The 22,281-nt window shown below is 39.7% G+C and overlaps 1 protein-coding gene across 2 annotated transcripts in view; it reads right to left on the reverse strand.

Moving 5' to 3' along the window:
• The window catches only part of LOC133541208 (histone-binding protein RBBP7), a 31,005-nt gene extending 10,702 nt beyond the window's left edge, over positions 1 to 20,303 (reverse strand). Inside the window, exons 1-7 of one of the 2 annotated variants that reach the window (XM_061884393.1) lie at positions 20,144 to 20,303; positions 19,263 to 19,407; positions 8,201 to 8,346; positions 4,780 to 4,953; positions 4,581 to 4,696; positions 3,260 to 3,420; positions 3,068 to 3,194 (exon numbers count right to left, since the gene is read on the reverse strand). In XM_061884393.1, the coding sequence (XP_061740377.1) occupies positions 3,068 to 3,194; positions 3,260 to 3,420; positions 4,581 to 4,696; positions 4,780 to 4,953; positions 8,201 to 8,346; positions 19,263 to 19,407; positions 20,144 to 20,159 (885 nt within the window). In that variant the 5' untranslated portion in view covers positions 20,160 to 20,303. Of the gene's footprint in view, positions 1 to 3,067; positions 3,195 to 3,259; positions 3,421 to 4,580; positions 4,697 to 4,779; positions 4,957 to 8,200; positions 8,347 to 19,262; positions 19,408 to 20,143 lie in introns of both variants that reach the window. The other variant, XM_061884382.1, reaches the window with a different exon arrangement.
• Between the last annotated feature and the right edge of the window lie 1,978 nt (positions 20,304 to 22,281).

Genomic DNA, 22,281 nt, shown 5'->3' on the forward strand with positions numbered 1-22,281 from the left:
ACAAGTTGCCTTTATATTAAAGCTATGTATATCTCCTCTCACCTCCAAAGACATGCACATGGGGATAGGTTGATTGGCAACACTAAATTGGCCCGAGTGTGTGAATGTGAGTGTGAATGTTGTCTATCTGGTTTGGCCCTGCGATGAGATGGCAACTTGTCCAGGGTGTACACTGCTTTCCGCCCGATTGTAGCTGAGATAGGCTCCAGCGCCCCCCGCTACCCCGAAGGGAAGAAGCGGTAGGAAATGCATGGATGGATATCTGATTTATGACACAGAAAGACTTATAAAGTTTGCTGATAAATAGATATGATTAAAATTGTATCACTCTCATGGAGATTCCCGAGCCATTTTGAGAGATAATGAGGAAGCCAGTCGAGTGATAGCGTGACATAAAAGGTAGGTACCGCAGATCCAACAACAATGCAAATCATGCAGACTTTGTGAGAGCCAACAATTGCTTTGGGGAAAAAATATAATCCAGAACCTTATATTGTTGATTCTGAGTATAAGGAAGATGATCTACAAGTTTTAGAAGTTTTGCTAAACAAATCAAGCTTTAATGAAACACTAATCATTATGTAGAAGTATTGCTATGTGATTAACAAAAAATACACTACAAAGATAATAAAAAAATAGCTTACGTACAATGTCTGCTCTTACTGCGATGACCACTGATATGATGCCCATATCTTCCAGTTTAGCTGAACAATTAACCATGATCCACACGAAGGGTTAACAAGGAAAAGTCTCCCTGCAGAAATCTTCTTCAGTTGAGCAATGAACCTAGATGCGATGATACGGAAGCACGACATCGCTGCCGGCTTACAGTACAAACAGCAGAGGGCTACTTAGCTGTCTGTATCATTGCGCCGCTAAAAATGTTTTTGTCTTCCTTAGCTTATATTAACATCTCTACGGCATGGCGAAGTTGGTAAAGTGGCAGTGCCAGCAATCTGAGGGTTACTGTTTCAATCCTCACCTTCTACCATCTTAGTCACGTCCGTTGTGTGCTTGGGGAAGACACTTCACCCTTGCTCCTGACGGGTCCTGGTTAGCGCCTTGCATGGCAGCTCCCGCCATCAGTGTGTGAATGTGTGTGTGTGAATAGGCAAATGTGGAAATACTGTCAAAGTGCTTTGGGCTCCTTAAAAAGGGGTAGAAAAGCGCTGTACAAGTACAACCCATTTACCATCTAATATTTGGTTAATATTCAGGTCACGATATGTATAACGAGTATTGTTGGCTCGTTTTGGATTGTTATTTAGAGGGTTTGGTGGACTAAATAGAGAGCCCCCATTGATACAGTGTTGGCAAATTTTTTTATGTATTTACGACTTAGAATGCATATAAAAAAGTAAAACAGAAATTTGTGATTGATAGACAGCACATCTTTGTTTAATTTTTGCTTGTTTACAGTATGACTAATCTGCGCTATATAAATCTAATCCATTATTATTATTATTACTATACTATGGTCAGAGTGCAGAAGCGGTACTCCAGTATGTCAATCTCCACAAATAGTCGAAGGTATTTAGAGCGGAATATATTAGAGGGCTGCCAGAATTTGTGGCATTTTGTGATGGTCAAACAGTGTTATTACATACTTTGCGGATTGTATACTGAACAAAAATATAAACACAACAGTTTAGTTTTTGCTCCCATTTTTCATGAATTGAACTCAACGATGTAAAACTTTTAGATTACCCTATACACACAAGACCTATTCCTCTCAAATGGGCCGTGCATTGTCATGTTGCAACATGAGGCGATGGTCTTGGCTGAAAGGCACAATAACGGACCTCAGGATGTCATCATGCATGTGTGCATTGAAAATGCCATAAAAAATGTACTTGCGTTTGTTGTCCATAACATATGCCTGTCCATACCATAACCCAACATCCACCATGGGCCACTCCAGTCCCAATGTTTACATCAGCAAACCGCACTCCCACAAGACGCTACACACGCTGTCTGACATCTGCCCTGAACAGTGAAAACCGGGATTCATAAGTGAAGAGAACCACTGTCAAACGTGCCAAACGCCATTGAATGTGAGCATTTGCCCACTCAAGTCGGTTACGACGATGAACTGCAGTCAGGTCGAGACCCCTATGAGGAAGACGAGCATGCAGATAAGTTTCCCTGAGAAGGTTTGTCAGTTTGTGCAAAAATGTTTTGGTTACGCAAACCAATTGTTGCAGCAGCGGTCCGGGTTGTTGGTCTCAGATGATCATGGAGGTACACCTGCTGGATGAGGAGGTCTTGTGATGGTGTGGTTACACGTGTTCTGTGGTTGTGAGACAGGTTGGATGTACTGCCAAATTCTCGGAAACGCCTTTGGAGACGGCTTATGGTAGAGAAATGAACATTCAATTCATGAGCAACAGCTCTGGTGGACATTCCTGCAGTTAATATGTCAACTGCACGCTAGCTTAAAACTGCCGACATCTGTGGCACTGTGTGATAAAACTCTACATTTCAGAGTGGCCTTTTTTTGTGGGCAGTCTATGGCGCGCCTGTGCAACAATCATGCTGTTCAATCAGCATCTGGATGATCCATCCCACCTCACACCTCAGGTGGGATGGATTTTATTGGCAAAAAAGAAATGCTCACCAACACAGATTTAGAGAGATTTGTGAACAATATATAAGAGGAATAGGTGTTTTGTGTATAAAGTAAAAGTTTTAGATCTTTGAGTTTAAAAATGGGACCGAAAACAAAAATGTTGCGTTCATATTTTTGTTCAGTGTAAGTTTGATTGGATATGGATAGAGTGAAACACAATTAAGCATAAAAAGTCAACTTCTTTTCCCACTCTACTGGTACTTTAAGAGTGTTGTGGTTAAATTATGCCTGTAAAATAGAAGAGAGAACTGAAGCAATAATGTATGAAAGAATGGTGTTTAAGTCTTCCGCAACACTGTGAGGGACTACTATTTTCAGGTAACAATGAAAAGGACCTATCAAATCATGAGATATACTTAGTTTTGCAAACACTGCTTCTGCATTTTAGTTGTATTGTTTTTAATAAACACAGAATTAAAGCAACATTATTTTATTTACCTTGTCAGCCGAACCAGTAGCCAGAATGAATTCGCTGTAAGGGTTAAAGCTCAAACAGTTGACCTCTGCAGTGTGTGCATCTACTGCGTGGCTGGCTTTGGAAGTGTTGTTGGACCGAGTGTCCCATCTGTGGATTATGCAGCAAAAAGTCATTAATTTACTAGTTTAAAAATATTTGTAACAGCTACTTACATCATGAGTTTCTGGTCATCAGCCACAGAACCAAAAAGAGATTCATGAAGCAAATGCCAGGAGACATCTTCTACAACTGCTGTGTGGCCAGTGAAGATGGTCTTGGCATCCACCAACTTCCTTTCCTTTGGGCCAGATCCAATGTCCCACAGACAAATGGTCTTAAAACACAGGGTGAGAAGCACATTGATTACATGAACATTGTCCAACTTCAACCGGTCTTATTTTCCCCGTTTTTTTGCAGTTTGAATGATTTGAGCAACACTGCAAACTTTTTGAGGGATTGACAACTTCAGTACTATTCAGGGAGGAACTGAGATTTGTAGACTAAACCAAGGTTGGATAGACTCGAGGACCACAATTGGTTCTGAAACTTGGCCATGGTGGCAAACTACTTTTTTCAACATTTGTTGTTGCTTTGTATTACTGCATGCGTCAAATGTTGTCTTAAGGCAGTCTTTGTAAAATATGGTGCGGTGCGATGCCATGGTGGGGTGACATGCTTTTTTTGCCCTATCAAGATAATGATGAAACGCATGTAGTACTTGGCTTCACTGTAAAAATGGGGAGAGACGAAGAAAGACCGGCGTGTTGTTTCCTTTAACCTTAATAAGCTTACAAAGTTATGCAGAGGTATGATTATAACAATTTTATAGACAAATTACACTATTAATAGTCAGAGTAGAGAGTTGGGGGAGTGGCGCAAAATATTTTCTTGTTCTGTGGTCAGGGGGGCAAAATATTTTTTTCTTCCATGGTGGTGGTGGGGGGTGTTTTACAAAATAAGGCATTCAGAATGAACATTGGGGTGGAATGAATCAGTTGGTGCCAGCAACTTCAGGGTTCTTTGTTCGTTCCCAGCTTCCACCATCCTAGTCACTGCTGTTGTGTCCTTATATCCACTTGCTGCCTGTGCCACCGACACTGGATTAAATGTAACTTAAATAATGGGTTTCACTATGTACAGCGCTATGAGTCACTAGAGAAAAGTGCTGTTCACAATTCACGAAGAAAGGATTTTGTAATAAGTGTTTGGCAAAAAAACGCAATTAGGTTCTATCAAAACACTGGTAGTATTAACGGTAGTATCCAGACCAAAAAAAAGTAGCTATTGGAGTCCCATTTTAGTGCTAAATGAATGCAGACACAGACACCTGTAACAAGGGCTTGACGGCGATACTGTACATGTAACGTCTTGTAATCTAATAGAGCTTCTTAACAAAAGCGCACAGTTTGATGCTCTTTTTTTTAAACTTTATGGCAGACTTTATACATTTTGTGATGGATACATTTTTTAAAATTATTTGTGGACCTCACTTACATGGTCATCAGAGGCACTGAGAAGATTGCCACTAAGGTTGGGATTCCAGGACAGGCCATAACCTTCTTTTTGGTGGCCTTTTAGCCTCAAGTCTGGGCTACATTCTCCACTGGGATCTGAAATATATTATTGAATTATTGGCATTAATTATTGAATTATTGTACAGTATATTTAATGAACAGTGGAAATGCGCACGCACCGGGCTTGGATGGGTGTTTGGTGTAGTCAAAAACCAGTACATCACAAGTAGGGGTCTTTGTAGCAATGATGCAAGGACTTTGGGGCATATAACGGGCTCGGTTCACCTCTCCCTCATGATTGATCTTGATTTCAATCTCTATTTTGCCACTCACTGAACCAAACCCACCAAACTCTGAAAAAAAGAAGAAAAAAAAATACATAATGAAAAAAAAACAGCATAACAAGTCGCTTTACAAAACACACACTATCAGGTATAAGTTGCAAAAAGGTGTAGGTTGCATTTAGCTTGAGACTTGTGTTGTGATTTGCAATTATTTCTAAAATTTTCACTTTCCATTAACACAAACCCCAGATTAAGCCAAATAAATTTGAAAAAATAACTTAGCTTTTGTGCACTGATCGATAACATTAATGAAATGACCTCTGAACCACTTACACTTTAAATACATTTTCTTTTGACGTGCTTGAAAAAAGGTCAGTTAAGAGTCTGTGCTAAACAAATTAAATCAGACATTGATGTCAATTAAACACCAGTATGTGTTACATTACCAATTGGATCTGTCACAAATTCATCACATCCCGTTTATTTTTCAAATTATGTTTAACTTCCCAAACCGTGAGCTTGAAAGGTTTGCAGAAAAAAAAACAGTATAGTATTTTTAGTGAGTGGTTGAAGAATGATATTTGTTCCGTTAGAAATATTTAACACTGTGTGTGTGGACAGGACATGTTAAAAAATAAATACAACTTAAACACCTAATCATTCAAACACTGCTAAATTTGTTACATTAAAGTGTAAAATTAATTCATTCAAAAACATTATTGCAGTAATACGGATGTATAGCATATTGTATGTGATTTTATACAAGTGTCGCGTAGCAGTCACCGTAGAAGCATAAATGCAAGACTGCTGCTCCCTGTACTGGGAGGGGACAACTTTTTAGTCAGGTCCACAAGGTAAATGTCCAATATTGTCATATTATTTTATAGAAGTACTGTAGTTTTTGTAGTACATTCTATTGTATAGATATCCAAACAGTATTTGTCATCTAGAAGTTTGTATTTCTTTTAAAAAACATGTTACATGTTAAAATGGTGGTGTTTTTGGATGGGCCAAGCACGGATTTAATGGATTTCAAATAATTTCTATGAGCAAGGCTAATTTGAGGCAAGAGTATTTTGAATCACGGGTTTAGTAATCCAAAGAATTGAGCTTGTAAATTGAGGTAACACTGTATTTACATATTTTAAATTGTGTATGTATTAACACTTACACAATCAATAATCATTGAAGTGGTGTTTGAAATTTGGACAAAATTCTTAGCATTAACATACAGACTGTTAATACACTAATAAACATTTTTTTATGTGAGTCAAGCATGTGCCTGCAAAAGAACATGTTTACCTAGTTTCTGGTTGTTTGCTCATTAAATATGGACGGTGCTTTTTGCTCATCTACTTCAGCAACCATGTAGTGCTCTTGTAGCATGCCAGCGCTACAGCTCTATTTGACTCTGCACCATGTTCTCTGTCTTTTACAGTTAAAAATGATCCCAAACTTTTGATTTTGCTTTCCTTTTGGCACTTTCTTCTCTTTCTACCCTCTTTTCTGCTTTTTTTCTCTGAAATTTCTTTCCATTGCAACTCTCTACTTTTTGCCACTGCACAGATTACGGAAGTCACACCACTGCTCTGTCTACTTTTGCAGCAGCCATGCATAACTTATTTTAAGTTTCAAGCACTGCGTTCAGTTAGTTTCAAGCACTGCGTTCAGTTCAGATTTGATACAAGTTGTATTAACTCATTAAAAGAGTAATTGAAATAACATAATATAATGTGAAGCTCTTCTCCTTAACAAAATAATTGTTGCAATTCCAAGCTGTCCTGCAGCTAATTTACTCATTAAAAGCTTGACAGCCAGCTAACAGCTAAATGTCCTTCAATAAGCACACAAGGGTTTGTCTTTCCTTGTATTTTAGTGAATTTACAATATGTAAACATGGTAGGCTAAAGGCTACAAGGAGCTAGCAGCTATATTCCAATGTAGATGTAAGTGTCCCTAATTCAAAAATATAGCAGTCTAAAACCTCACATTTGTCAATATAAACAAACGTAAAATAATTACAGTTAATACAAATTCAGATACAGATACAAATTATCCATGGCAGAAGCATATTAATAAGCCTGCAGTAAAAAATATGTCCAAACACCACTTCAATTAATATTAAATGTGTATGTGTTAATGTTAATGGAGGTCTAAATCTATTTTTAGTGGTCCAAATCTATTTGTGGCGTTAAACATGTATAGGAAACTGATTTGTTTCAAGCACTTTCTGTGTTGCTTCGGAAAAAGTATATTTTCCAAGAATCTTAAAAGTATGTTTTTCACTACTCTAGAGAAGGACTTGGTTAAATCCCTCAAACCCACAGATTTGGATACATCCTTCTCTTTATCCTTACACAGTCTCCCCAGATAAACACACACTTAGCATCCTTGGGACGCATACTTCTTCTGATGTGACCCCAAAGGGCTCTATACAAATCAGCATTGGTTTAACTACATTTGTGGTGGCCAACCACAAATAAATTTGGAGCACCAAAAATAGATCTTAGGGCATTAGGGAGGAAGGAAATGCTAAGTTGAATAAAAGGGGCAAATGTCAATGTAAAGAAAAAAGCAAAATTACGAAATAGATGGACAAATTCAATTTAAAAAGGTACACATTTTCAAATAAGTATGTTCCATACCATGCCAACGTTTTCTGTTTTGGTTTTGTACTAATACTACCTCTGAGAAACCTTTAGCATAGCTGAATGTCCATCAACATACCTGCTGTAAGACAAAGAACAGTGTTAATTCCAGAAGGACATTTGTGTAGAACTTATGTGTGAATGCTGAAGAGCTGAAAGCGAACTGAAATTCACCATGGAAAATGTAGTGATAACTTTTGGTATATTGAAAATTGTCATCTTGAATGTATTGGTGCTGGAATGGGCGGAGGAATGTGGGGAAACAATAAATATCAATGGGAAATATTGGTCAGAAAAAATTTGGAATTCCAGGAAACTTAATTTTTGGAATGTGGTAAATAAACTCAAATAAAATCTTCATTGAACTTACTAAACTATGATCAAGTGTTTTAGTGGAGGTTGTCTTCATATGAACAAGACAATGAAGCATATTACTGTTATAAAAGCAAGACTGTGACATGATCTCATCAATGATGTAATATTGACATAATATTATAAAACTTTGTTTAATTCACTTGTATTATTATCATCATCATCATAATTATTATTGTTATTATTATCATCACATTATGACCTCATCAATAATGTCATGGGATAAGATGTACATGTTCTAGACTTAATTCAATTCGCTTGTATTTGTCCTCAGATTAAATGACAGGTATACTAACCTCCTTTCTCACTGTCATAATGCGAAGCATCAAACTGGGCATCATCGTTGGGCACTTGGACACTGGCAATGACGAGGTGATTCTGCTCGTCTGATGTGTGGGTTCCCAGAACCAGTCTATGAACCGCATGATCCTTCCCCTCTGGCCTGAAGTCCACAACACACACACATTTATACATACATACATATATATGTATATATATATATATATATATATATATATATATATAGTGAAGAAAATAAGTATTTGACCACCCTGCTTTTTTGCAAGTTCTCCCACTTAGAAATAATCATGGAAATTTTCACGGTAGGTGCATGTCCACTGTATGAGAGATAACCTAAAAAGAAAAATCCAGAAATCACAATCTATGATTTTTTAACAATTTATTTGAGTGATACAGCTGAAAATAAGTATTTGAACACCAACATTAATATTTGGTAGAGTAGCCTTTGTTTGCAATTACAGAGGTCAAACGTTTCCTGTAGTTCTTCACCAGGTTTCCACAGACTGCAGGAGGGATTTTTGCCCACTTCTCCACACAGATCTTCTCTAGATCAGTCAGGTTTCTGGGCTGTCGCTGAGTAACACAGACTTTCAGCTCCATCAAATGATTTTCAATTGGATTTAGGTCTGGAGACTGGCTAGACCACTCCAGAACCTTGATATGGTTCTTACAAAGCCACTTCTTGGTTTTCCTGGCTGTGTGCTTTGGGTCATTGTCATGTTGGAAGATCCAGCCACGATTCATCTTCAATGATTTGATTGAGGGAAGGAGGCCTTTGGCCAAAATCTCACAATACATGACTGCAGTCATACTCTCCTTAATACAATACAGTCGTCCTGTCCCATGGGCAGAAAAACACCGCCAAAGCATGAAGCTACCACCCCCATGCTTCACATTAGGGATGGTGTTCTTCGGATGGTACGCATCATTCTTCTTCCTCCAAACACGCATAGGTCAATTTTGGTCTCATCTGTCCACAAAACCTTCTCCCATGACTCCTGGATCATCCAAATGGTCATTGGCAAACTTAAGACGGGCCTTAACGTGCTGGTTTAAGCAGGGGAAACTTCCGTGCCATGCATGATTTCAAACCATGACCGTCTCCAACAGTGACCATGGAAAAAGTGGTCCCAGCTCTTTTCAGGTCATTGGCCAAGTCCTGCCGTGTAGTCCTGGGCTGATTCCTCACCTTTCTTAGCATCATTGAGACCCCACGAGGTGATATCTTGCATGGGGCTCCACTCCGATTGAGATTGATCGTCATGTTTAGCTTCTTCCATTTTCTAATGATTGCTCCAACGGTGGACCTTTTTTCACCAAGCTGATTGGCAATTTCTCTGCAGCCCTTTCCATCCTTGTGGAGTTGTACCATTTTGTCTCTGGTGTCTTTGGACAGCTCTTTGCTCTTAGCCATGCTGAATGTTTGGGTCTTACTGATTGTATGGGCTGGACAGGTGTCTTTATGCAGCTAACGACCTCAAACGTGCATCTGATTCAGGGAAATACAGTGGCGTAGAGGACTTTTAAAGGCGGACTAACAGGTCTTTGAGGGTCAGAATTCTAGCTGATAGACAGGTGTTCAAATACTCATTTTCAGCTGTATCACACGAATACATAATTAAAAAAATCATAGATTGTGATTTCTGGATTTTTTAGGTTATATCTCACACAGTGGACATGCACCTAATTTCTAAATGGGAGAACTTGCAAAATAGCAGGGTTTTCAAATACTTATTTTCTTGACTGTATATATATATATATATATATGAATTGTTCAACCACCAGCATAATATAAATCTATTCAATCAATTTTCATTTATTTTCAAAATGTGCAAATTTTTACAAGATGACCCAAAAAATAAAAAACTGTTTGCCTCCACTACAGCAGATGTTTTTCTGTCTGTGGTCAGCTATTAAAATTACAAATGACATCTGATAACATGTCAATAACACCATGAATAAAATTAAAACATCCGACTTGCGACATTTGTGTACATTGTTCCTCACAATAATGTGTCATAACATGTCGAGAATAATCAAACTGACGTGGCAACCTTGAAGTTTTAAAAGTATTTGTTTCTACAAGGTGCCGTGGGCCAATAAAAAGCAAGCCATGAGCCACACCTCATATCAACCGTTTAATATCAACTGTGTGAGCAACCACAACTTTTTAACTATTTAGCTTATTAGCTTACTTTGTAGTAAGCGAATGTTGGCAATTAAAGAGGAGTGCTGCTGCAGCTGGAACTTATTGATGTGTTAAAAATTATTTTTTGTAAATGTTTGCTTAAAATAAGAATAAGCATTCGTGGACATAGGTCAGAGTAACCCTTTGCGGACGTAGGCTGTACTCTCTCTGAATAAACGGTATACACACAGGAAATAAGCAGACCAATCATAGCATGAGGTTACAATTCTTTAAAAGTGCTCATCATACTATGCAAGACCTTTTACAGCAAGCCTGTGTTATGTAAGATGGAGCCTCAACACAGTAGCATAATCCAGATTTCAGAGACTGAATTCAAAATTTAAACTGGGGAAATGCAACAAAATGCGAAGTACGGCAGGAGAGCGGCAGAGCATAAAAGCATAGTCAAGTTTCAAAATGCATACAAAATACGAAAACGACAATCAATTTTTGGTAATGGAGGTGTGGCCCGTGGACACGACCCGTGGCAGTGTCAAGAGGATGTCATCATATAATTTGCATATTTGGCTGTATTTTTTTTAAAATGGAAAACAAATCTTGTACATACAGTTAAAGACAAATCATTGTTGTTCTACATATATAAGAACAATAGTCCAGAATTAAATAAGGATATAGATCCAGATACAAATGTTTTAATTCATACCAGGAATACTTGTTTTAACATTGTCAACAAACGGTCGATTATTCATTTAAACAGCAGAAGTTTGTATGCAAACCTTTCAAAGTTAAATCTCAGAAACATAGATAGATATATGCTAAAAAAAAAAGGAATGGATTTTGACCTGCAAGGATATGAACTAAATTATATCAACAGAACAAGAACTGAGGAGGAGTAGTTGTGTACGTGATGAAGAACTTAAACTACAAAGTTGTAAAAAATATTTCATTAGCTATTGATAATATCTTAGAATGCCTAACCATTGAAATATGTCATGAAAAAAACAAAAATACATATTAATTGGCTGTATATATAGAACACCTAAATCCAACATTGATACGTTTGAGAACTGGATTAGGGCAACTTTTACTGAAATCAGTCAAACAATGACTTTCTTATGTGGAGACTTCAACATTAAGCTCGTGAACCCAAACAAACAAAAGTATATAGATGAAACCCACTACTACCGACCACGCAGTCTGATAGTTTATATATCAATGATGAAATATAACATTGCAACACATGCCAATACGGCCTTTTTAGTTTACTAAATTGCAATTTTAAATTTCCCGCGAAGTATCCTGTTGAAAACGTCGCGGTATGATGACCCGTATGATGACGCGTGCCCGTGACATCTCGGATTGTAGCGGACATTTTTTTCCAGCCCGATCCCAGCTATAAGTAGTCTGCTTTAATCGCATAATTACACAGTATTCTGGACATCTGTGTTGCTGAATCTTTTGCAATTTGTTCAATTAATAATGGAGACGTCAAAGAACCCGCAGGTTTAAGTGAGAAAATTGTGCTAATAAGTCGGCTCTTACCGTAGACATGAGCGGTCACCGTGCCCCTGCCAAAGAGGCAGCTGCGGACTGTCTTGCTGTGGACAGTCTTGCCTCCTCCGACCGGCCGCCCCCGAACGTGGGATGCTTCCACCGTGGAGGAGGGGAAAAAAAAGCCCACCGGCTGCCTTCGCTTTGCCTCGTCGAGAAACGTGGCTTCCCTCATAGACACTGGCGGTCACCACACCCCTCCGACTTTCAGGTACGACTATATAATCTCACTAAAACACTAGTAACACAATAAGCAGATAAGGGATTTTTCAGAATTATCCTAGTAAATGTGTCTAATAACATCTGAATCGCTTCCACTGCCATGTCTTTTAAAAAAAATAAAAATTCTAGTCCTTCACTCTCACTATCCTCATCCACGACAAATCTTTCATCCACGCTCAAATTAATGGGGAAATTGTCGCTTTCTCGATCCGAACCGCTCTCGCTGCTGGTGGCCATGATTGTAAACAATGTGAGGAGCTCCAAAACCTGTGACGTCACGCGCACATCGTCTGCTACTTCCGGTAGAGGCAAGACTTTTTTTATTTGCGACCAAAAGTTGCAAACTTTATCGTCGATGTTCTCTACTAAATCCTTTCAGCAAAAATATGGCAATATCGCGAAATGATCAAGTATGACACATAGAATTGACCTGCTATCCCCGTTTAAATGAAAAAATTTCATTTCAGTAGGCCTTTAAGCATTGTTTAAGTTTTCTCTAGCAGCGACCATTGGTTGCCTGTTAATGTGGCTGGCAGATTGCTGTCGCTATCTTCATTTTTTTCGTTTTGTAGGTTAAAATAATCCCACACAGCTGACATTTTTACCGGTAACTTTTAATTCACATGGCCGTCTTAACGGTTAGGACACAGACCTGTGGTTGTGTTGAAGGTGTGCTGGAAAATGCGAAACGGAAATTAGGGCGCAGTAGAAAAGTGGAATGTATTATTTAAAAGAGGCGGCATAGCTCGGTTGGTAGAGTGGCCGTGCCAGCAACTTGAGGGTTGCAGGTTCGATTCCCGCTTGTGCCATCCTAGTTTACTGCCGTTGTGTCCTTGGGCAAGACACTTTACCCACCTGCTCCCGGTGCCACCCACACTGGCTTAAATGTAACTTAGATATTGGGTTTCACTATGTAAAGCGCTTTGAGTCACTTGAGAAAAGCGCTATATAAATATAATTCACTTCACTTAAATCGGACCGGATTTTTAAAAAAACTGGATCTGGATCGGCATTTCCCCATGCCTTGCCGATACACATTTTTTGGAAAATATCGGATTGGGAAACCCTAGTCTACATTAAAATATTTTTGTTCGTACTGCATTAATATATGCTCCTTTTAAACTTTCATGCAGAGAGGGAAATCTCAACTAAGTCAATTGACCAAAACTGTATTTATTAAAGTTATTAAACAGTGGCACAAACATTCATGTCATTTCCAAAACAGAAAGTGCAAGATTGTCAGAGACATTTTAAAAAAAGCTATGTGTGCACTTTTGTGCATGATGTCACTAAAATGACATTTCAAAACAACATTTTATTAAAGTGCACTATTTGTACAGAACGCCACTACAATAGTTTAAAACAAATAAAGTGCACTTTTGTGCTTGATGTCACACAGGATATTTTAGTAACTGTCAAATAAAAATTAGCTGCAAAAAAGGAAATCAAATAGTGTATGTCCTTCACTATGTGGTAGGTTACTACGGACGTTATCTCCTTCTGTTGTTGACTATTTTCTTCATACAGTGTTGATGTGGAAATGGAAGCTTGAGCATTTTGTTGGTGTGGCACTGAACGTAAATGCTCACATGCGGAGATTGAAGCACTCTTCATTCTCTAGCAAATGACTTTTCAAATGATGTTACAAATTAGCAGTAAGGTTACTTTTTGTAGCAACACTTTTGCCGCATATTTGACATATTATGGTTGTCTGTTCGACATCTTCCCGCCATTTGTTACCAGATTCGCACCTTCTTTCTCTCGTATTACCACTGGCAAGGCTCCGTTAGCATCACAACTGACGTTACCACGTCTTTCCCTCTCTGCTCCGCGAGAGCGTATGACGTTGCACGCGCGACAGTATGTGACGTATGTAACAAGGTGCTCTTGTTTAGGTCTCTGTGAAAAGGAGAGATAAGAAAGAAAAGAGCCTGTTCATAGTGTAATGCCCGCAGCTAAAAGCAACTGCCTGAGAACGTATACTCGAATATCAAAATATAGTCATTTTCTATATTGCACAGAGACAATCCTGTGATATATCGAGTATATTTGATATATCGCACAGCCCTAATTTACAGTACCTCAAATTTATACAGATTTTCATTCAATACAAGATACAGTATTTGGGTTTTAAAAAACTCCACAATGTGGATCACCGCATGTTTGCAAAATCACCTGTGAGACGCACTGTTGTATACAAATTATTAAATAATACAAATTAGAATTTACCATTTTAAAGTGTTTTTTAGTAAATGTTAACTTGAAACAAAAGTTCTATAGTATTCACTACACGAATAATACTTTGTTTATTGCAGAATGTTTGTGATGACAAGCAATAAATACAAAATAACTTTGAGGTAGGGCTGGGTGATACATCGAATATACTCAATGTATCGCTGGTTTGTCACTGTGCGATGTAAAAAATTACTATTTTGTGAGTGTTCGAGTATACGTTATCACGCAGTTGCTTTTAGCTGCGGCCATTACACTAGATAGATAGTACTATATTGATTCCTTTAGGAGAGTTCCTTCAGGAAAATAAACTACAGGCTTTTCTTACTCTTTCTTGTCTATCCTTCTCACAGAGAGATAAAACAAGCGCACCATACATCACATACTGTCGTGAGTGCAACGTAGGGCTGGGCGATATATCGGGTTTGTAAGATATATTGATATATTTTTAAACAAGATATGAATCAAGGAAATATCGTAACATCAATATAATTTATTTCACGTTAAAATGACCAAACACCGCTTATTTGTTGTGTTCCTTGTTTTCCCCCACTACCCCTCCATGGGCTACTAAACCCCTCCCCTTTCTCCTTCCAAGACGTGCTTGCACTAAGGGTGTAACGGTACGTGTATTTGTATCGAACCGTTTCGGTACGGGGGTTTCGGTTCGGCACGCGGGCGTACCCAACATGTTCGGAAGCAGAAGTCTTCACAAGCTGCTCTGCTTTCTGCCTCATTGTCCTGCCCACACAACCATCTGATTGGTTACATACAAAGCCAATCAGCAGTGCGTATTCAGAGCGATGTAACAGCCAATCAGCAGTGCGTATTCAGAGCGATGTAACAGCCAATCAGCAGTGCGTATTCAGAGCGATGTAACAGCCAATCAGCAGTGCGTATTCAGACTTCAGAAAGATGTAGTCAATGCTTTAGCGTCGAGCAGATATTCGTCTAGCAGGGGAGGAGCGGACTCTACCCAAATTATACTAAACACTTCCCAGTCACAACTATTACAAACATCACTATGAGCCCGTTGACCTTCTAGAAACTTAAACTGCAGCTCAGCTCTCTCATAGTATAAGCTTCAGATGAAGGCTAATTAGCATTTAGCGTAACGTTAGCTCATTTTGCTGTGTGTGTGTGTGTGTGTGAGTGTGTGCGTGTGTGCGTGCGTGCGTGTTAGGGGCAGCAAAGCCCTGTCTGTCTGTTATTTCATTGAACTCCATTGTGTTTAGGGATGAATACTCTCTCCTAATGCAATTGTACTATTTTTCAGCTATAGTTACATGAATCATTAGTAATGTAGCAGCCTAGTTTTGAATAGCAGGGTCCCTGCTATCACATGTTGATAAAAATACAACATTTACATAATAAAAGTGAACTACAAGCTTCCCAAATGCTGTAATAAATTAAGCATGATGAGTTGACATTAAACAGTTTCAATGGAAACTGTTTAATGTTAAAGTTTGTATATGTAGAAGAAAGGTTTTTTCACTTTATTTAATCAAAGCAACAACTTGAGGCAGTTTAATGTGGATTAACGTGGGCAGAATTATTATAGTGTTCCCAATGTTAAAAGGATAAAGCCATTGCTTACAAATTTGGTAAATAAATAACCCAAAAATTTATATTTTGTTGATTTCTTACTGTAACGAAAATTAACCGAACCGTGACCTCTAAACCGAGGTACGTACCGAACCGAAATTTTTGTGTACCGTTACACCCCTAGCTAGCACGTATATGAACATCCACTGTTGGTTGGTTGTTTACTATGATGAGTCACGATTGGTAGAGATTAAGCCACTTAAAGGCAATATAGGGCAGGTCTTCGAACCAGGAAGTTAAAGTCTCAATGATTGTCTTACGCACACACTCGGTGTCGAGAAATTTGTCGTCTGCATTTGACCCATCCCCTTGTTCACGCCCTGGGAGGTGAGCGGAGCAGTGGGCAGCAGTGGGCAGCAGCGGTGGCCGCGCGCAGGAATCATTCTTAGAATTTTATTCCCCAAAAGACAGACATCATTCACACACTAGGGCCAATTTAGTGTTGCCAATCAACCTATCCCCAGGTGCATGTCTTTGGAGGTGGGAGGAATCCGGAGTACCCGGAGGGAACCCACGCAGTCACGCGGAGAACATGCAAACTCCACACAGAAAGATCGATTGAACCCAGGACTACTCAGGACTTTCGTATTGTGAGGCACATGCACTCACCAACAATACTCAATTAACTTACATTTTTTGACCTGAAAATTAACCAAGTATAAGCAATATTGGTATCATAAGGCTTCACGGTGGCGGAGGGGTTAGTGCGTCTGCCTCACAATACGGAGTTCCTGCAGTCCTGGGTTCAAATCCAGGCTCGGGATCTTTCTGTGTGGAGTTTGCATGTTCTCCCCGTGAATGCGTGGGTTCCCTCCGGGTACTCCGGCTTCCTCCCACTTCCAAAGACATGCACCTGGGGATAGGTTGATTGGCAACACTAAATTGGCCCTAGTGTGTGAATGTGAGTGTGAATGTTGTCTATCTGTGTTGGCTCTGCGATGAGGTGGCGACTTGTCCAGGGTGTACCCTGCCTTCCGCCCGATTGTAGCTGAGATAGGCGCCACCGCCCCCCGCGACCCCGAAAGGGAATAAGCGGTAGAAAATGGATGGATGGATGGTATCATAAGTGCTAACGTTAAGAACTATTTTTACAAAGAGGTAACTTCCTTATGCTGCTACAGTATATTGACATCATGAGCAGGTGAGCTGCCTTCTCTCCTCGGAGCTTGTGAAAGTTTATTCTAGATTATAAATCATGCCCCTCACCTGGATAGTCAAATGATGTGGAAATAAACTGAGACGTTGGTACACTTTGGCAGGCAACTTTGACCCAGCAATTGTGAAAAAGACACGTAAAGACGCGTCGTCCCACCTCCCTTTTTTTGGGGGAGTATATATCGATACACGCGATATATCGCGGATTTGTCTCTGTGCGATATAGAAAATGACTATATCGTGATATTCAAGTATACGTTATCACGCAGTTGCTTTAGCTTTTAGGCTCTTCTTACTCCTTGTCTCTCCTTCTCACAGACAGCAAGCGCACAAACTTACACACGTCACATACTGTCAGGTCATACGTCACATTCGTATACACCCTCATGGAGCAGAGAGGTAGCAGACTGGGTAACGTTAGCTGGGATGCTAGCGAAGCCTTGCGAGTGGTAATACAAGAGAAAGAAGGTGCGAATGAAGGAATAATTACTTCCCAAGAAAGACAGCAGGGGTCCATCGTCTGGCGTTGGTTCGCCTTCAAGCGGGAAGATGTCGAATAGAAAACTTCAATTTGTTAAGTGTGGGGCACAAGCGTTGCTACCAAAAATAGCATTACTTCTACTATGTAGCATCATTTGAAAAGTCACCTGCTAATAACTTTAATAAATCAGTTTTAGTCAATTCACTTCCAAAGACATGCACCTGGGGATAGGTTAATTGGCAACACTAAATTGGCACTAGTGTGTGAATGTGAGTGTGAATGTTGTCTGTCTATCTGTGTTGGCCCTGCGATGAGGGGGCGACTTGTCCAGGGTGTACCCTGCCTTCCGCCCGATTGTAGCTGAGATAGGCGCCAGCGCCCCCCGCGACCTCGAAAGGGAATAAGCGGTAGAAAATGGATGGATGGACTTAGTTGTAATCTCTTTCCCTGCATGAAAGTTTAAAATGAGTATATATTAATGCAGTATGAACAAGAATGTTTTAATGTAGACACTAGAATCATCATACTGCTGTGATTATATGTATCAAGTGTTAATTGAAGTTTAAGGCAAAAATATTGAGATATATATATTGTATATATTTATTTATCGCGATATGGCCTAAAAATATTGAGATATTAAAAAAAGGCCATATCGCCAAGCCCTAATTAGGAGTTATTCTTTATCTAAACTTCTATACATTTGAACAATTATTATTTAAATTGTTAGTTTTTCCTTTATTACCTCTTGTGTTATTTATTTTACCCCATATTTGTTCCCACAACCGCACCTTAAGTTGGAGTCTTTAATTCCGTTATATGCAAATATAATGACAATAAAGTCTATTCTATTCTATTGTAACAATCTTTAAGTCGGCAACCAAGTAAGAGCAGACATTGTAACAGACATTTTATTACGTTTGTTGACTGTCGTGATGTCTGCAGCGTGTCGTAATCAGTATTGTTGTTGAAGGAAAACCTGAACCTTGTGATGTGTTTGTGAAATTAATAGTGCAGTTCCTTTTTAGATACATTTGGTAATCCGCTTCCTCTCACCTCCAAAAACACGCATTGGGATAGGTTGATTGGGAGGACTGAATTGGCCCTCGTGTGTGAATGTGAGTGTGAATGTTGTCTGTCTGTCTATCTGTGTTGGCCCTGTGATGAGGTGGCGACTTGTCCATGAGCAGGATAGCGTAGTGGGTAGAGCGGCCGTGCCACAAACCTGAGGGTTGCAGGTTCGCTTCCCACCTATTGACATCTAAATCGCTGCCGTTGTGTCCTTGGGCAGGACACTTCACCCTTGCCCCCGGTGCTGCTCACACTGGTGAATGAATGATTGGTGGTGGTCGGAGGGGCCGTAGGCGCAAACTGACAGCCACGCTTCCGTCAGTCTACCCCAGGGGAGCTGTGGCTACTGATGTAGCTTACCACTACCAGGTGTGAATGAATGATGGGTTCCCACTTCTCTGTGAGCGACTTGAGTATCTAACAATAGAAAAGCACGATATAAATCTAATCCATTATTATTATTATTACCCCACCTTCCACCAGAATGCAGCTGAGATAGGCTCCAGCACCCCCCGCGACCCCGAAAGGGACAATCGGTAGAAAATGGATGGATGGCTTACAATCCAATTTTTACATTTTTTGAGTGCATAAATACCTGGTGACGTCTGGAAGCCACTGTACAGTCAGACTGGGCCACTCCAGGGCGTGAGTCATCACCAGGTCGTACAGGAAAGGCGTATTTTTCTTCCAAATCTTGTATTCTTCATTGATGACTCTTTCCTCCACAGCATCATCATACACTGCAGCATGATACCGTGGCAAAGGTTGTGTTAGCACGAACTACGGTGGCCTACAAGGTGTAACGTTAATGTTTTAAGCACAATACCAATGGCGCGCAATATGCAAAATGCACAACCGGATTTTGCAAATTTAATGTCAAATCAAATCAAATGTTTATTGGATTCATCACTATATAAGGTACATCCACGACTAAACTACTACCACAACTTGGTTTACTATTTATAAAATATAATAATGTAGGGTTACCTGGAACTTGAAGTAGGCCACCCGGCCTGAATCCACACTTGGTAGTTGTTTAGTCGTGGATGTACACTGTATAGTGATGAATCCAATAAGCATTTGATTTTGCATTTGATTTTGTGTTGATTTGACATTAAATTTGCAAAATGCGGTTGCGCATTGTTATTGTGCTTACAGCATCAACAAGCAAATGAAGTGACCAGTAGAAATTGGAGGTACTGTGTGGTGACCTGATAGTTAAGAGAGGTTCACTACATCGCTTCAAGAGGACTACCATGCTTGATACTTTAATAAATGCCATCCCTTTATACAGTTGGTGTAATGTTGTAAAGTATCAGATAATTCCCTTCAGTCCACTGACATATTAGCAACATTTGATCATGTGTTGCTGACAGAGGTAGCATGCGATGCTAACGCCCATGTAACGGCCGGGAAGCGTGCTACTATGTAACGCACGATGAACACATTTTCAAACTACACACTAAACAAACTTACCTTCTTTATCGGCCATTTTCCACTTCTATCTGAGTAGATGGGTGTTTACCATTTATTTTAGCCCTGTGGTATGTTATTAATGGGGCTGGATTGTATTCCCTCGCTGCAAGTACACACTTCCTATTCAGCGCGGAAACTGCCCACAGGAGCTACTGCGCACGCGCGAGAGCGCGGAAAAAGGAAAAGGTCAGCTTTGCGCGACAACTGCGCAGACACAAGTCTCGCGAGAGCTGGCGATAATGCACATTTCGCAATGAACCCATCCAAGGCCAATGAACTTGATGCTGATAAAGTTGAATTAAGGCCTACTGAAACCCACTACTACCCACCACGCAGTCTGATAGTTTATATATCAATGATGAAATATTAACATTGCAACACATGCCAATACGGCCTTTTTAGTTTACTAAATTACAATTTTAAATTTCCCGGAGTTTCGTCTTCGAAACGTCGTGTAATGATGACGTGTACGGAAGACGTCACGGGTTTTTAGGAAGTATGAGCGCTGCACACACACACAGCTAAAAGTCGTCTGCTTTAACGGCATAATTTTACAGTATTTTGGACATCTTTTTTGCTGAATCTTTTGCTATTTGTTCGATTAATATTGGAGAATTCATTATAGAAAGATGGAGTTGGGAAGCTTTAGCCTTCAGCCACACAAACACACGGTGATTCCTTGTTTAAAATTCCTGGAGGTGAAACTTTCCTATGGATCAGAGCGCGGTCAAGCCAACATGGATCCCTACCAAATGTAAACCAGCAGGTTTCGGTGAGAAAATTGTGGTTAAAAAGTCGGTTCTTACAGGAGAAAAGCTGAGCTTGTGCCGTCCATAGCTGCCGTCGACTCCCCTGAGACACTGCGCGTCAAGACACCCGTGGAGACACCCTTCCGACTATCAGGTACTGTTAAACTCACTAAAACACTAGCAACACAATAGAAAGATAAGGGATGTCCCAGAATTATCCTACTAAATGTGTCTAAAAACATCGGAATCCGTCCCAATGCAATCACGTTTTTTTTTTTCTAGTCCGTCGCTATCAATATCCTCAAACACAAATCTTTCATCCTCGCTCAAATTAATGGGGAAATTGTCGTTTTCTCTTTTTTTGTTGGAGGCTCCCATTAAAAAAAATGTGAATATGTGAGGAGCTATCACACAGGTGATGTCATCGTCTGCGACTTCCGGTAGAGACAGGGCATTTCTCTTAGGACCGAAAGTTGTGAACGTTATCGTGGATGTTCTCAACTAAATCCTTTCAGCAAAAATATGGCAATATCGCGAAATGATAAAGTATGACACATAGAATGGACCTGATATCCCCGTTTAAATAAGAAAATCTCATTTCAGTAGGCCTTTAACATAACTTCATTTCTCATCATGTATTTTCTAACCTTGGAGGCCTAAAATGTTTGCTATTGTGTAACTACAACATTGATAGGATTCCTGTTGCTCTTTCAAACTTCCACAAACAAGCCCTTCTGGCATGCTCTCTTATATACAAGCACAATTTCTCACCTATCAAATATTTCATTTGGAACAATAAAAACATATGTCACAAAATGATAAATGATAAATGGGTTGTACTTGTATAGCGCTTTTCTACCTTCAAGGTACTCAAAGCGCTTTGACACTACTTCCACATTTACCCATTCACACACACATTCACACACTGATGGAGGGAGCTGCCATGCAAGCCGCCAACCAGTACCCATCAGGAGCAAGGGTGAAGTGTCTTGCTCAGGACACAACGGACGTGACAAGGTTGGTACCTGATGGGATTTGAACCAGCGACCCTCGGGTTGCGCACGGCCACTCTCCCACTGCGCCACGCCCTCCCAAAAGGAAATCTCTTTTCCTCAAAAATTGGTTCAAGAATGATATTATTTAAGTGAGTCAGCTTTTCAATAAGGAAGGTCACCTTTTTAATTACCAATCATTTCTCAACCATTTTAAGGTCCTTGTGACTCCCAAACAATTAGCCATTGTATTTTAGGCCATTCCAACAGGTGTTATGTTGTAGAAGGCTTACTCATCTCCTTTTACTGAAAGTAAAAATTGTGAATGATCCACTTGACACTTCTGGGGGCCCGAAACTTTGCTTTGATCAGAAAAATAACAGAAAAATCCGCATCT

This window comes from Nerophis ophidion, linkage group LG02 (genome assembly GCF_033978795.1).
Source record: "Nerophis ophidion isolate RoL-2023_Sa linkage group LG02, RoL_Noph_v1.0, whole genome shotgun sequence".
NCBI lineage: Eukaryota > Metazoa > Chordata > Actinopteri > Syngnathiformes > Syngnathidae > Nerophis > Nerophis ophidion.